This window comes from Perna viridis, chromosome 6 (assembly GCF_037379345.1).
Source record: "Perna viridis isolate PV_CMFRI_1.1 ecotype Kerala chromosome 6, ASM3737934v1, whole genome shotgun sequence".
Classification (NCBI taxonomy): domain Eukaryota; kingdom Metazoa; phylum Mollusca; class Bivalvia; order Mytilida; family Mytilidae; genus Perna; species Perna viridis.
In genome coordinates this window covers 17,747,039-17,763,380 of record NC_142450.1, presented here as the reverse complement: position 1 = coordinate 17,763,380, position 16,342 = coordinate 17,747,039, and the positions used below count along the sequence as shown (strand labels likewise).

General features: G+C 30.6%; 1 protein-coding gene across 1 annotated transcript; it reads left to right on the top strand.

Moving 5' to 3' along the window:
* Window positions 1-247: 247 nt before the first annotated feature.
* Window positions 248-9,737, top strand: LOC148613917 (uncharacterized). The gene is made up of 2 exons (XM_088586135.1): window positions 248-370; window positions 8,251-9,737. The coding sequence occupies exon 2, from the start codon at window positions 8,273-8,275 to the stop codon at window positions 9,401-9,403; it is 1,131 nt and encodes a 376-aa protein (XP_088442261.1). The 5' UTR covers window positions 248-370; window positions 8,251-8,272; the 3' UTR covers window positions 9,404-9,737.
* The last annotated feature ends 6,605 nt before the right edge of the window (window positions 9,738-16,342 follow it).

The following is a 16,342-nucleotide window of genomic DNA, read 5'->3' as shown; positions in this document are numbered from 1 at the left end:
ACGAAAAGGACGCACACGTTACGGTTTTTTCATTTCCATAAATGTCCTAGACGTCACATATTGCCCAATAAAAAAAGAAGTGATATAACGAAGATACGCCATGGATTTATTACAACTTCCAAAACAAAGAAATGAAATCTAATTAAATCTCGAAACAGTTTGATGTAAAGGAAATCCATTTCCTTAATATTACAAGAAGTAGTTGGAGTCCGAATGATTGGAACAGATTTAATATGGTTTTGGGTATTGATCATATGTTATTTGAAGTAACTAGTTATCGCGTAATTTTTCCAGGATTATAAAGCCTTATAAGGGCATGGATGATGATACTTTATTGCATATGGAGATATCAAGCAGCAATTAAAACTAAGTAAGTAGATTTCTTTACTTCGTTTTCTGATTCAAGATCACATCAAAACCTCATGACTTAAACATGTTTGGAAGTGAGGTCATTTAATACACTATATTGTCCTTTCGACTTGCAAATATGACGAATGGTGTTTTCTATTGATATATATCATATGGATATTTTATGATTTTATTAATTTCGTGAGTAATTGTAAAAAAGTGAACAGTTTATATTAATATAATTTGTTAACTATGTAATAGTAATTATCATGATTGTTCCACTTTTTGCCTTTTTTGTAATCAGGACCAAAATTGGTTTATTTAAGGACATAACAGCATGTAGATGTTGTGCAATAATGATATTTGACACAATCAATGACAGAGGAGTGTTTTGCTGTGATTACTATACCTAAACTAAGACTTTGATGTTAATATATAAAATATAAATGATAATAAAATGTAGATATTGAGAATGCTAAGTCTAAAATTGCATATTCTTTCATTCGCTACGCTAGAAAAAAATACTAGTTACCCTGATTTCCTTTAACGCCATAAATATCTGTGTATAACAGACTCCTAAATCAAAGGTATGAGAAAATGCGTATCAAAAGGTCTCTTCCAAATTCTTCCAGATATCGGTACTCGGTTGAAAGATACTCAGTTTTTTTCAACAATAATCAGTAATGATTGTTTTTCTGTACATTTTTCTTTGTGTTGATGTGACCGTTGATGTACCGTTTATGACGAAATAGCATGAAAATGCTATGTAAGTACCACCGGCATAATCACGCCGTAATGGAAGAAGTTTAGCGCGCTGTAATACCTACATATAATCCACAATTGCGTTTGAAATGTTCCATTTTAGGGATTGGATTAGACATCGGTAATTTTGTTGTTTCCCTTGTTTAACTTAATGATTTTACATGGACAAAAATGCAAAACGAAATGCAAATATCTATTAATTCGAGGCTCTATTGGTAACCACTTGTACATTTATATTAATCGAACATCGGTTTTATAGAAGTCGGTTTTATCAACTTGATATGGATAAATAAAAATCGACAATTGTTCCAAAAGCTGAAATTATCGGAGTAAATAAATATGCAATTTCACATCTAAAACTGGGAAATTAAAAGAAATGGTAAAATACGAAATACCTTATTCAGACAGCTTGCAATAAATTTTGATGTTAAATTGATTTATCTAGTTCATTATACCTTATCTAACTTTAACACTTATCAACTGTTAGGTTAGTTTTACCTGACGTCACTGATAATTTGTAATATCAATCCGTTAACCACAAAATGTTAATATTAAATAGGGAAAAAATACCAATAAATCATTGAGAAATTCTTTATAATTTGTATAATGATATAAACCTAAAAAGAATCATCGTGCCACTCAAAACCGCTTGCAAACCTGTCACTAAAACAAAACAAATCAACACGTTTTTCATGCAATGGGATGACGAAAGTAAATTTTAACCGGTATAAAGAAGATTTTGTGGTCATAACAAAAGCAGGCAAATTCTTCATTGCTTCATTTTCTTAAGGAAATCTAAAAATATTTTGATGTAAAATTGATTTATCTAGTTCACCATTTGACCTTATATAACTTTAACACTAATTAACTGTTAGGTTAATTTTACCTGACGTCACTCACTCAAAAACGCTTGCAAACCTGATTTCTACCCGGAACTAGTTATGTGCACTCACCACTCCTTGGTATTTATTGACACTTATGATCATGTTTGGCTATTGACTCCTTCTACTCAATTATCTTATTAACAATTGACAAAACTATAAAAAAGAATTATTTTATCATGTGTCAAGTGTTCATGTTCACACCATGCTAACGCTGTGGATTTTTGGTCTATATGTTTATTCATTTTTACCCTAGAATCGGACTGAAAATATGACTTATCATATGACTATATAGTGCTTGCTTATTCTACTTTTAGGTGATAAAATATTGTTCTCTTTTGACTTATTTTGATCTCTCACGTCAAAATGTTTCTAATAAATTTCAAATATTGATGTTGTGGTGGAAATTTGTATTTTATGCTTCATAATTATTTATGTATTTACCGCTTTTACTCCCAATGTATATTTTCTGTGTCAATTCCATCGCATTTGATGATTGGTTTCTGTTCCATCTACCCTATCGCAACATCTGTTCCATCATCCAAGGTTTTAGTGGAGTCCGGATTGCTCATTTACTTTTGATTCATTGTATGTGTTATTTTAGATAGTTTCTTTTTCAATTTTCCTTGTCGAGTCTTTATCCCTGGCATACTTTATGATTTATACTCGAACCATGGCCCCACTGACTATTCTTGAACAGCTTTGAACTGTATCATGCCTTTATATCTGGCATAATGTGACGCAATAGCGTCAGAAATTAACAAACTTTCTTTGATACCTATTACTTTCAAATGCATGAATGAAGAAAAACTTGTTAATTGCATGCATGCATCCTATCCATTTAAATAGTGTATGTTAAATAACGTGTCAAATTGGCATTAGTTGTTGAAAGTAAAATAAGTTTCAATTAAATGACCTGGACTTGTTTAATGTATCGATTCACGTCAATTAGATGTTTCAAAACGACAATATTGATTGAAATAATATTTAATTCTTGAAAGAAGAACATTTATTACTAAATCATGAACTTGTAATTGGATTACGCAAGCAACTTCATTAGGAGATGCTCAATTATAGCTTATATCATTTGTAATCAAACAATTTTCGATGAGACTAGCACAACGGATTCGTCACTAATACAAAATAATCAACACGTTTTTCATGCAATGGGATGATGCGCCCTTTTAGACGAAAGTAAATTTTAACCGGTATAAAGATGATTTTGTGGTCATAAAAAAAGCAGGCAAATTCTTCATTGCGTTATATTTGTCAGGAAATCTAAATAATATTTTGTTTTATATAGATCTAAAGATAAGGTTATCTCGCGCAGCAAAAATGGGAAGTTACCAGTATTAAAAGTGAGACTTCTCCTCTGTAAACTCCTTTCACTGAATATAGGTACGGTAATCAGGAACCTTCAAGACAAGATGAATACAATATGTTCAATCTGAAAAAGAAATAAATCAAACGAAGTATGTCACAACGGTACAACTACATTTGTAAAGGCATTAAATTTAGGAAAGTGTTATTTGGGTAAGGTTAAAATATGTTTCCGTATCATTCCATTTTGATTTTTGTTGTTGTTATTATCTTCCCCTGTATTGTTTATATTTAACCACATTATATTTTAGTGTAAATGTAGTTCTGATTGCTCTTTACTTACGCATAATTGATTAGATATTTCGAATACAATGACTTATTTTTTTTCTAGATTATGTCTATATTAATTAAAACATGGCTTCTTATCGAGGCACTGTGAATGCAAGAGTTAACACATCTTCAAAAATGTCCATTATGCACATTATAACTGTTATATATAAAATGACTCGCAAAAGACAACGACAAACTTAATTAACAAAACAATTCGGAATAAAATGAAGTAAAACTCAAAGACGAGAAACACGCGTCGATGTTGCAGGTTATAAAATAAAATTTTGTTGGCATTCATCTTTTTTTTCCTTTTTCATTATTAACTGGTTCCCTTTCAGCGTTTATTTGCGTTACCAAGGTATAATTGTTAATGAAGAACTATAACGAAAGTGCAGGTCTCATTCAAATACTATATAAAGCGTAACTGCGTTATTATAAGAGAAGATCTATGACGTTTATGACTATACGTCTGCTCTATATCATTGATAATAATCTATAATTGTATAATGCAGTGGTAGTTTGCTATATTATATTTCATAACTCTCTTTTCACGATAAAGAAATGCAAGTGAATTGCTGATAATGCAAACAACATATTTCAATGAATTTCTTGCTACTTTTTGCTAGATTGATTATGACATATGATGTAATGATGAAGCAAATAATATCCAAAGTACGGTTTTAAGAAAGGATATGGTATCATCTGCTTTGGAAAAGAACTCGTTCTTCTGTTGTAATTAAACTACATATTTCTACAAATATCTTTCTTCCAATTAAGTCACAGAAAATTGCTTTCCACGAAGCCTAAAGGAAAGGCAATTTGGAACGAGTGAAGTTATTTTTTTTCTCTTATATGTTACAGATGATACTTGATATGTAACCAAACTCTTTGAAAGAACATATCTCATTAAATATACTACCATTAGAAAGATCACAGCTAGGAAATACAACGAATATGTCTGTGCATGCAATTGTTTTATAGTGTTTATTTGTTGCCCTATCATATAAATATTGAATTAAATGAACTCTCATTTTTGCGTAAATAATTGTGAGTTGAAATCAGGTCAAAATTCGTCAAACCAAACAGTTTTCATCTTCATAATGAAACTTTTAAAGACTGTGTTGTCTTCATATTAAAATAGGCACTTAAAATGTATTGCTTTACAGTATATAAATTCTATCCAATAAATAATTATGCGACGCTTTCACGCTTACCCTTCCGGTGCACCTGGTCCATGCTCCCAGTATTTAGTCGGAGTTGTTCCTTTGCTTTTGTTACTTTGTATGTATGATTTTAGTTACTCTATGTTCTTTGTTGTGTATGTCTGTTTTCTATGTCTAGTCTTTGTTCCTGGATTACATTCGTTTGATTACCACTATAACCTTGGATTCCTCGATTACTCTTTCAAAAAGAATATTGCACTACGCATGATGTTAGATGTGAATTAAACTGTATACTTCAAAAGGAAAACGTGCGGATGTCAGTACTTTTTTTCACACAACACAAAACAAAAATATATGACAAAACAAAATAAAGCATTTTTATTTTTATTTACATATTCCTAAATATTCCTGTCGTTTTGTTTTAAAAAATCATAACTGTATTGATATGCTTCTGTACGATTTATTACATGTGATATGTACATGATTCTGATTTTAAAAATATTATGTGTCCACTGTGTGGGTCTGATGTCCCTCAGTGTCCCTTGGAAAAGTGACATATTGATAAAATGATGCATATCCACACAACAAAATCATGATATAAATCATAATGTTTAAACTATAGAACACATTACAGATCACATGTAGAAAATATGGTTAATTACCCACCACGATTCCACTAAATCTAGGAGGCTGAAGCAGGTGCATCGCTAGGGAAGCTGCCGTAAAAACCGAAGTTTCCTTCCTTTTTTATCAGCTCCGTTAGGGTCTTGTGAAATTAAATTAGTCAGCAAAGGACAAAATTACAATCAAGCAAAGAAAACATAAATAGGCTTATTCATTATAAACCAGTATTACCATAACCACAGTTAGCCTTTTCCTTATACTCGCCGACTAAGTATTAAAGATAGCGAAATAATTTGATTTATTTAAATAAGCCCATGACTCGTTTCAGTAATAAAACAGCTTCCTATTTTGATTGAAGTAATAAATCAAAGGAAGATGTGATTTGCAAAGACAAATTTTCTCTACCGTTAGCAATTTTATGAACAATTGAAAAACAATGGAGGTATCATCGGTATGTTGATGTTAAAAAGGACCATAGAAAAATTGTGGATGAATTACACTTTTCTTACTGTCAGTGTCAAATCTATCTTGAACTTACTTGAAATCACAAAGAATTCAAAATATTTTTGTTCATTATTAGTGCTGCAATTAAAATACAAACTGTTTATTCGATTCAGGAAAAATAATTGCGGGGAAAAAGAGGGGGTTGCGTAATTGTGTTAAAAATTCATTCAAAGTGCAAACGGTTTATTCGATGAAGGTACAATCATGGCGGGGGAGTAATAATAGTGTTGTTCTCATTTCCACATGGTATGTGTCTTAACATTCGATATTTTGTACATTCAATAGTGACTGTCTTTATATAGAAAGATGACAGAAAAAAAATAATGATTATATTGAATTTAATGCAAATAAAACCACACTACTTCTGTGGTTTTAATTTCTAAAGAATGATTACGAAAGGTTTTATATTACCTCGATAGTATCAATATGAACTAATGTCAATTTTTGTTGACTAGGTCAGAAAATAATACATTTAAAACACCTTTTTTTCCAGTCCCGTTTATATCCACCTGGGTTTTTCTTTCGTCTAATCCTTTCAACAATTGGCTAGATTTCATTAGTTTGTTTTTTGTTTTATATGTAACATCGTTTTCTGGACAATAACTGCAAAAAAGGGATAATTTTATAGCAGGAGTGCGGAAAATTGTATCGTATGCTATTTGTTAAAATTTAGTTTCGAGTTTGCAAGATATTTAAACCAGTCATTCATTATATTATAATGAAAACATGATTTTTGAAGGTTTTGATTTGTTTTTGTCAGTTATACTTAGGAGTATGAACTACATGTAACAATTGATTTTTTAATGTCTTTCCACTTCTAAAAAAAAAACTTGTTCAGCTTACACCACATTTTTGTCATAATTGCTTTTTTCATTATTTCTGATGCGACTTGACTGGATATCGTAAAATAATCTATAGAGAATTATGTAATTTGTTTTCGCAACTTGCCATGATTTTTATCATTACAAGTGCACAAATCAAAAAGGACGGTAATGAAGTCTAGTCTTCTGCATTTTTGCTGTTCAAATACAAATGTTTGATATGTTGTAAGATTGCTTAATTATTTATTACTCCCGATAAACAAACCTGAAACCGTCATGCCAGACAATTCATTTGTAACTGCAACGTATAGCTATCCTATATTTATGTTGGAACGAAGGCAATTAGTTAACGGAAGGAGATTGCAACATTTATAAAAGATCTCTTTAATACACAATCTAACCAGTTGTTGTGTTAACTTCTTAAGCTTGGTAATCAATACATTGGTGGTCAAGGAAAGCCTATAGATGTCTCAATTCACCCTGCATTCAAATACTATAGTTTAGACCACGCATTGCATCCGATCCAACCGACACGTATTGCTAGTTAGAACTAAATATGGAAATACCGAAAATCGTTCAAAGCAAATAATTGCGCAGTATCAAATATGTTAAATACTTTCTTCACTTTCTTCATCCCAACTATCTGATAATTTCACTCAAGGAGGCTTTCTGTATTTAAAAAGGCTATAATTTAATCTCTGCCTTTCTGGATTCGCTCAAATCTCTTTCCATAGAATGTTAGATCTAAGAAGGAGGTTTTTGTTAGAGTTATCTGCCTTTAAAATGTTCATTTACAGTGTATTTCAATAAAATTATTATTCAATTTACCAAAATGATATGGTGAATCTTGTCCTTTTTTCATTGATTCTGATAGTGCAAATAGTCAAATCACATGTACACTCCTCTCACAATGATGTTTTTCTTGCATACTATATTTCACTGACTGTCTGATTCTTACAGGGACGGACACTTGAATAACATTCCACATTTTATTCAACAGAAGAAGAAAACACAATCGACCCTTTAGACTTTTCACTTTACAAACTTTCTAGATGATAATATATGTACAAATATTTATTGACAAACGAAATGCATATTCTATATTGAATTATAGTGTTGATATTGTATAAAATGATGAATTAACATTGGAAAGCGGGAAATTTGGAATACGTTTGGAGAGAAGCATGTCTTACTGTGTAATTGGAGAGTATAAACATGCAAGAGTTGTGGCCAAAACAAAAATTTACATTGGTAAAATATAATCAGAAAAATGTGCATCAGTGTAAATTACGTTATTAAATCTGCTTATCACACTATCAATGGCTTTACAATGTATTAAATACTCTGATGTATACATGGTTGGTTAATTACCGTTTTCCTTTGCTGGAAAGACGATTTCTAAACCAGGTTTATTTTTTTTCAAATATCTGCTCTATCGGCAGGTTTTGTATTAGATACTCTCATTCATATTAATACTAATATTTTTTTCTCTTCTAGATACATTGACGCACAATAGATAATGATTAACAACTCACAGTTTACATTTGTTGGGCATTTGTTTCTGAATGAAAGCAGGAATGATACCTATTATGATTATGATTTCCCTAGGGCATCTGACGATGCATTTGGTCGAATGCTGAATAATTTGAATCAGTACGGTCTACCTACAGTATTTACCATCGGTGTGGTTCTAAATATACTATCTGCAACAATCATTTCTAAAACGGAACTACTTAAAGTAACGCCATTTGTATATTTCATGGCATTTTCGGTGGTAGATACAACTTACCTAGTTGCTAAAATGGTGCCGTGGGCGTCTGCTAAAGCTTACAATGTATATGTGATAGCTGGAGTATGTCAGATCTTTTACTATTTATCTTTTCTTGCAAATTTCTTAGAATGGTGGATTTTGGTAATGTTGTTATGTGAACGAAACTATGTGCTGTACCGACCTGATAAATCAAAAAAGTACTGCAATCCATTCCGCACTAAATGTGCCTTGATTGTCATTTCATTATTTGCTATCGTTTGCCATTTGTATCTGACTTGGACTAGTGCGGTAATTGAGCTCAATGGCATAAAAATGTGCTACGTTATTCCAGAAAACGTTGAAGACATCGATATTCTTCGTAAAATCGATACTGCGTTTTCTTTCATTGTACCCATTCTCGCAACATTATGTTTAATTGTTTCTGCATTAGTCAAATGGGCAATAGGTCCTACTAAAGCAAGAAGGGATATACGTGGATTCAGTTCAGCGTCCGTTGTAATAAGACGGCAGTCAAACGATTACCAGAGTATAAAAGAAAAGCCTCAATATCTTGTTGGATTTAACCCTAAATTCTTTAGTACAAGAAGACGCTTGACTTTTAAGATAATTGTCTTTTGTATGATAATTCTTTTGATTTGTCTTCCACATGATGCTTTGAAAACGAGGCTTACTCTTTTGAATGGAGGACAAAATACTACACATAAAGAGAGAGACTGGTTACAATTAATGAATGAAATATATTCTTTGAATTTTGCACTGAAAGGATTATTGTACTTTTGTATGTTTCCTGAATTTAGAATGGCGACATGGAGACTGGTACAGGTCAATATTTTGGAAAAAATGAAGAAAGAGGAAAAAGAAATGTGTACTGAGGTTTAAATATAATGAATTATTATCGCGGTTTTAATTTATTTTCGAATGAATTTGTGTACCATGCAACTAAACAAACCAAAGAAATAAACTACCACCCTGTCAGCACACCCATACTGTTAAATTGATATGCTGTTCACACATTCTGTAAAATGCTAAATCATGATAATGTTAAAGATATCATTTTCGGACTTTTTTCGATGGTCTCTTTATCACAACAGAATTTATAGACAAGATCGACAAATTTATTTGAAAAAAAGGGATGTATTTAGGAAATTTTTTTTTTCTTTAAGCATCACAAATCATTAAGAAAACAAGTACCATTAAAAGAAAAACCCAAGGACATCTTTCTAGCACATCTGAAAATATATTTAATTTTAGTTTCTATGTTGTATGAGTATATGCCCTAGATTAAGCGCGCGCACTTATGATTGAATAGCATTCATTAAGTGTATACAGGTCAACACAAAGGTTAAATGACTAAGATAGATACAGTATAGTTGAAAATGTAATGTATTAAATTAATCCAAGTTCAAACTGTTTTTGTGAACGTCAAAGGCTTTGAACATATCCATTAAAACATCTTTATTTAACCCTTCCTCTTAATCAATTTAAGAAAGTAAAATAATTCATCTTCTTTCATATTTAAAATCATATCAAGGTATTTGTTTGAAGTCTTTTAATACATACTTCACATTTTTCACTGCGAGCTCACAGCATTGTTTAGTACATGCCGTATTTTCATCTTGGCCTGAGGAATGAAACTCGGTACTGTAATTTCCTATGTTTGTTGTTTAATAAGATTTTCATTCCTTAAGCGACTGATAAAATGTTATTACGAGAAAAGGAAATCCGATCTTTAGAGGAAACAAATTAATGTGTTTGAATTGTTCTTAATAACAGGAACTATTACTTCCGTTTTTTCGCTCAGGGTAAATAAAGCAATTACATTAAGATTGTTAAAAACATTTATGAAACAACACCACTGCTGATCGATAAGTTACCAGTTAAAGATATGACCGAAGAGGTCGTACAAAAATCATAAAAATTCAATCTTAAATTGTATTACGGCGAAGCTTATGTCGCCATTTTGTGTTGTAGTTTCTTACAAATTACAACATGGATACAAGACATAAGATATATTTTATCCTTTTAATTTATTCTAGTAAACTCTGGTCACTCAATTAATTACCAATCCTCATAAAATTTATACACTGCCAATATTAAACTGGTTCATGGTAAAAAAAAAACACAACAAACGATGCCTTTTCAAACTACGTATACTATTTGTTACGTAACGATTGACCATATTTATATCTGTATCGTTGAGAAATACATTTATCGCCCATTAAAATCAACCACATTACGCAAAATCAAGAACAATAACACTGGAAAAGTGCCAAGTTCACATCCAATCTTTATATATTATTGCATCAACCAAATAAACAAACTAAGACTGGTTATATATGATCAGTAACTGTTTTTGTACTAGAAATAAAAGTGAGCTCGGTGCGTTTTGCGTGAATTATCCCCTGTCTGATTTTTTTTATGAAAACTTCTACTTATATGCTTTCCCCGATTTACTTATTTTTTTACATGAGCTAGTATAAATCTTTTGACACCAAAGTGACACCACTTTTCAAAGCTTGTGATCGTGCTCTTTTAACAAATTATAGACCGATTTTAACTATCTTAAAACTTTTCAGCGCCATGTTCACTCCCATCCTTATGATTATCTCTCTAAATTTGAATTATTCCATCCTGCTCAATTAGGTTTTTAGACCTGGTCATTCATGCCAGACATATATGGCCTTGACAAAAACAGTATAAACTTTTTTTGAATCTTATTTGGAAAATAGAACCCAGCAATTTCAAATAGGGAATGTTAAGTAACAAAAAACCTCCCAGTGGAGTATGGTGTACCTCAAGAATCAATTATTGGTCCTCTTTTGATTATTTTGTACATAAATGACCTTCCACTTAAAAATGTAAAACTGATCTTTATGCAGAAAACTCAACAATTCATTTATCTGGAAAAGATATAATCAAAATAAAACCTAAAATACATCAAGACCTAATGAAAATAGGAAAATGGTGCGAAAGTAATAAGATGTTTATAAACTGTGCTAAAACAAAATGTATGTTAATTGGAACTAGATAGAAAATTTTGTCACAAAGTGAAGCTCCATCATTTACAATAAACTGTAATATTATTCACATTAAAACTACAATTGTGAGAAGTTACTAAATGTTATGATAGATCCTCAATTATGCTGGTCAAAGCAGATAGAAGATGTATGTCTAAAATATTCAGTCGCATTTATCTCCTATCTAAGATAAAGAAATGTGTAAATCTTGATTGATGGAAACTTTTTTATTCAGATTATATTTTACCACTTATGGATCATTGCATATAGTCATTTGGGGAAACTGTAGACTGGAAAATCTGAGACGCATTTTTAAGCTGCAAAAAGGGCTGGAAGACTAATCCTTGATACAGATTTTCTTGCACCATTTGCGCCCTTGTTCAAAAAATTAGAATATTTGAGGGTTGAAAACAGGATGCTATATCACAAATGTGTTCTTATTTTTAAAAGTATAAAAAATGAAGCTCCATCTTATCTCTCTAAGAAGAGTAAAGTATATATCTGATAACAACTCTTACTCATTAGGAAACACAATCAAGTGTAGCTTATCTATTCCTAGAATGAAAACTCAACTCTATCAAAAATGGTTTAATTACTCTGGTCCAACTCTGTGGAACAACCTACCAACAATTATAAGAAATTCCAAAAACTGCCATTTTTTTTTAAAAACAGATTAAGATGATGTTTACTCAGAAACAGAGTTGATGTTTTTGTGTGACTATGTTAGCGTGTATTATTTAAAAATATGTATTATTGATTTTTTTTATTTGTTTACTGTTGAGGGCCTCAGGGAAGACTAGTCCATTTACTACTATTATTATCATTAACATTATTATTGTATAAATAGCGTATATGGCAAATATGTCTTTTAGAATCTCTCACATATCAACTAGCAGACAAGAAAACCTAAACATCTTATGATGTTCATTCTAGTGTATTCTGGTTACTCAATTAGCACTTCTCTGCATTTTTCCACAATTAAGAATCTAGTTTGCCTAGAATCAGAAAAGTACACGTTTTGGCTGTAATATTGCAAAGCTGAGCATGCTTGTATGTTTTAATATCGTAAGGTATAAAGATCGACTTCCAATTTTATCGACCGATATGAAGTTTAATACCTACAGATGAGACAAGATATTTTCAATTAGAATCGACGTTTTACCGAATATATGATTCTTACTATGAAAGTACTACTGTTCGTGGGGTACCTATTTTCTTGGTTTTCGTGATTTCCTTTCTCATCAAAACACATATATATGAAAATAAATGTTCATATATCAATACAATAGCTTTACATTTTCAAAACGCATTTTATTTGAATAAAATGTTTCAAAAAATATGTCTCATGTTCAAGGTACCTCAATATCCATATGCAGGACCGGCTTAAATAGATATAAATATTTTTGATTGAACTCATTTTATCCATTATTTGGAAAGGTCGTGATTTCGTGTTAAAAAGTTTGCGGAGAGACACATTTCATTTCTTTTGAAATCTTCTAGTAATTGTTGGCACGAGGCTATTTTTATCGCATGATTTGTTACTTTGTGATATCAAATTCAAGATCAAAGTTCGGCGGTTAAGAAAATGTTAATGGCGTATGTTTCATGGTGTACTATTATAACCTTTACCTAGTTTGTCAATTTTGGATAATTTCCCACACTTTCCTATTTACATGTATGTACTACATCTATATCATAATACTTAGTTGAATTAATGAATTCATCCTAGTTTGAAAAGTGTTGTTTTCGAAATTGATAGCCAAGATAGATTAAAACAACCTACGTAGTAAATTGTTTTCATTTTAAAATTTAAAGAAAATGACTTATCTAAACATTTCTCTGAAAACTCTTATCACTTATTGTCGCGTAGTAATCTTCAGCACGAATCATTGTGCTGCAGTCCACATTTATAAACTTTATTATATCGTATCTACTTTAAAAATAGATTACTGCTTGCAAACCGTCTACCAAATTCATGAAAGACCGACTTCAAATACTCTGCTTGATAATTCTAAATTCGTTTTTTGATATTGAATGTTGTCAAGTAAGGGCATGACCTTGTGCCTTTCTTAAGCAACAGCCAACCAATACCGGATTCTTATTGTTATTAATGAAAAAATCAACGCACTTTGTATCAACTCGCTTAGTAATTGTAAATATTATGTACTCGTTTAAATAAGTTGCTTTATTCTAATTGATAATTCCGCCTTTCCCAACTCACTGTGACAAGTACCAAACACGATCAATATCTTATTATCTCATTTCATCAGCTTAAATTGAAATATATAACATAAAATATTAATTTCAATTTATTATAATTTGATTATAAAAAACAATATTCAAAAGTGATTGAGTAGAATGGACAGTTCATTTAAATCTATACCGTGCTGTCAAAGACTTCACTTATATTTATAATAAACATATGGCATGATTGAAAATTTTCTCTTATGGAATGAGACCAACTTTGATGAAATTATTATCTCGAATTTCCATCGTAGATTTTCAAATTTAAATCAATATTAAAGTGAAAGTATAGGAATACATAAACAACAATCACGTGTGCCAACTATCAGTTCACGAGTTACATGTACACGATAGTATATTCAGCTTATCTTGATGATCAATTGTTAATGTTACATTCACATAGATTCATTTAATAATTTATTGTAATTTACAAATATTTCCTGAATTAACCGATAATCAAATTAATGACTTAAATCCCTGTATTTATGTTTTGATTTGACCGAGTTTCGGCTTTTCATATATCAATGTTCTGTTTCATATTTAACGATTAAACCATTAAGCAAAATAATGTGTTTTGGTCGAATCTGTCTAAGTGAAACAATCACAACAACCCAAAACACAAAAACACACACATACCAACAAACAAATTTCGACAAATAAAACACATTTTAATGTAAATAAAAACAGACAAAGACAAACAAGCAGAAAACTAATAGCTCCGCCTTAGCAAAAAAAAACTAATAAATTAAAACAAAACGAAAACAAAAGCCAAAAAAACTAAAAGAAAAGAAAAACACAAACACAAACAAACAAACAAAAACAAGACAAAACAAAAAATAAAAATAAACAAATATGGTTATGCATATTCCGTTGAATGGAATGTTTGTCTGTTGTTGTACAGTCAATTTAGTTAATATCTTACTGAAAAGGCGATCATCATTCAGAATACTGTAACATGCTTAACAAACGTTGAAATACGGACATTAATGGCAAAATACATATCGGCATCTGTCTATTAAGATTTAAACATCAGCATTGGTCTGAACTTACCGCTTCAGTATAAAATGTCACGTGAGATAAAAGACTAGTTTGATTAGGTTAATGAGAAAAGATCTTTCGTGTTGATGTAAATATGTACCTGTTTAAACAAACAACGGAGTACAATAAATTATTGATCGGTCAACTTTATGGTTACTACCGTATCAAATATATATATATAATCACATACACAGAAAAAGTTTGAAATAGACACCATTAACTTCTACACAAAGGTACACAGTATGGTACTTTTACATCTCTTAAATTGTATAAATATTCCATTAACACCATCCCCTCCCCATTGTTCATTCTTCATTGTTTCCATACCCATTCCCCATTGAGAATTCTCCACTTCCCATAGAAAAATCTTAATTCCCCTTTGAATCCCCATTGCATATTTTTTTTATCAAATGTTTAGATCATCGAATTCAATTTTATATTTGTAAATACTTCAACATTTGAAATGCTCTTTTCAATTTAATTTAATAAATTGTTCAAATAAAACGATACTAACTACCTAATCCTGTTCATTTAAAATTCTCATCCACATCCCCATTCCACACCCAAAAATACCACAGAATAGGAAATAAGCCCTACACATCAGGTAAAATGAATCGAAAACAAATTGTCAACATTTTCAATTTTCCAATTAAGTCTACATTGTTGTCTATGGATATTTATTTGCAAAATATTAATTTTTAAATAAGGCTATTAATTTGTAGGGTGTCCAATATTGACATATTGCTAAATGTTTCCTTCTATAACTCACATAGTAATTTCAGGATACACTTTTTTGTTTAAGGCAAAAGAGGTTTGGCGTGGTATCTTTTTTCGTACACATATAATATTTTTTTTTCCAATTTTAAGTCTTATTTAAGTTATCAGCTCTCTATACAGCATATAACATCCTCAAGTCTCCATCCGCGATTAGCCAAAGTCGTATTTCTTACTTGTTTTTTTTTTAAAACTCGATTTTCATAAGATCCAAATTTTATATTTTCTTTATCGAATTATTATTAAAAATATTAAATCCATTTTTTATAAAATGCTTCGACATTTAGAGCACTTTAATTCAATTAAGTACTTCCACTTCTGTTTATACCATTATTTGCATTTGAAATTACCATTCTTAGACAATATTCCCAATATCATATCCCACTTTCCTATTTGCAAGCCCTTATATACCATACAGTATATAATTTTACTATATTGTATGTTATCACATTTATACTGAAACTGTTCAATTTGAGCATTTCAAAATGCATTGACCGTACATTCAATATGAAACAATCGTTGAATATAACTTTCCTTTGTGTGGTCGCTAGAATGTCGACCACTTCGAATTAAAAATGATATTTTCTCGCTTAAATGCATTGTTTTATCTTATATTTGCTATATAAAAAATAATAGCTCTATGACTTTTATTTACGAATTTGTCCTGAACCGGTAAAAACACTCAACATAGTCAGTGCACTATTATTGTCAATGTATTCAGTCCATGTTTGTTTATTTGAGATGC

Bases quoted from the DNA above. Each gene is read 5' to 3' on its own strand.
- LOC148613917 (XM_088586135.1), top strand. From the start codon at position 8,273: ATGATTAACAACTCACAGTTTACATTTGTTGGGCATTTGTTTCTGAAT.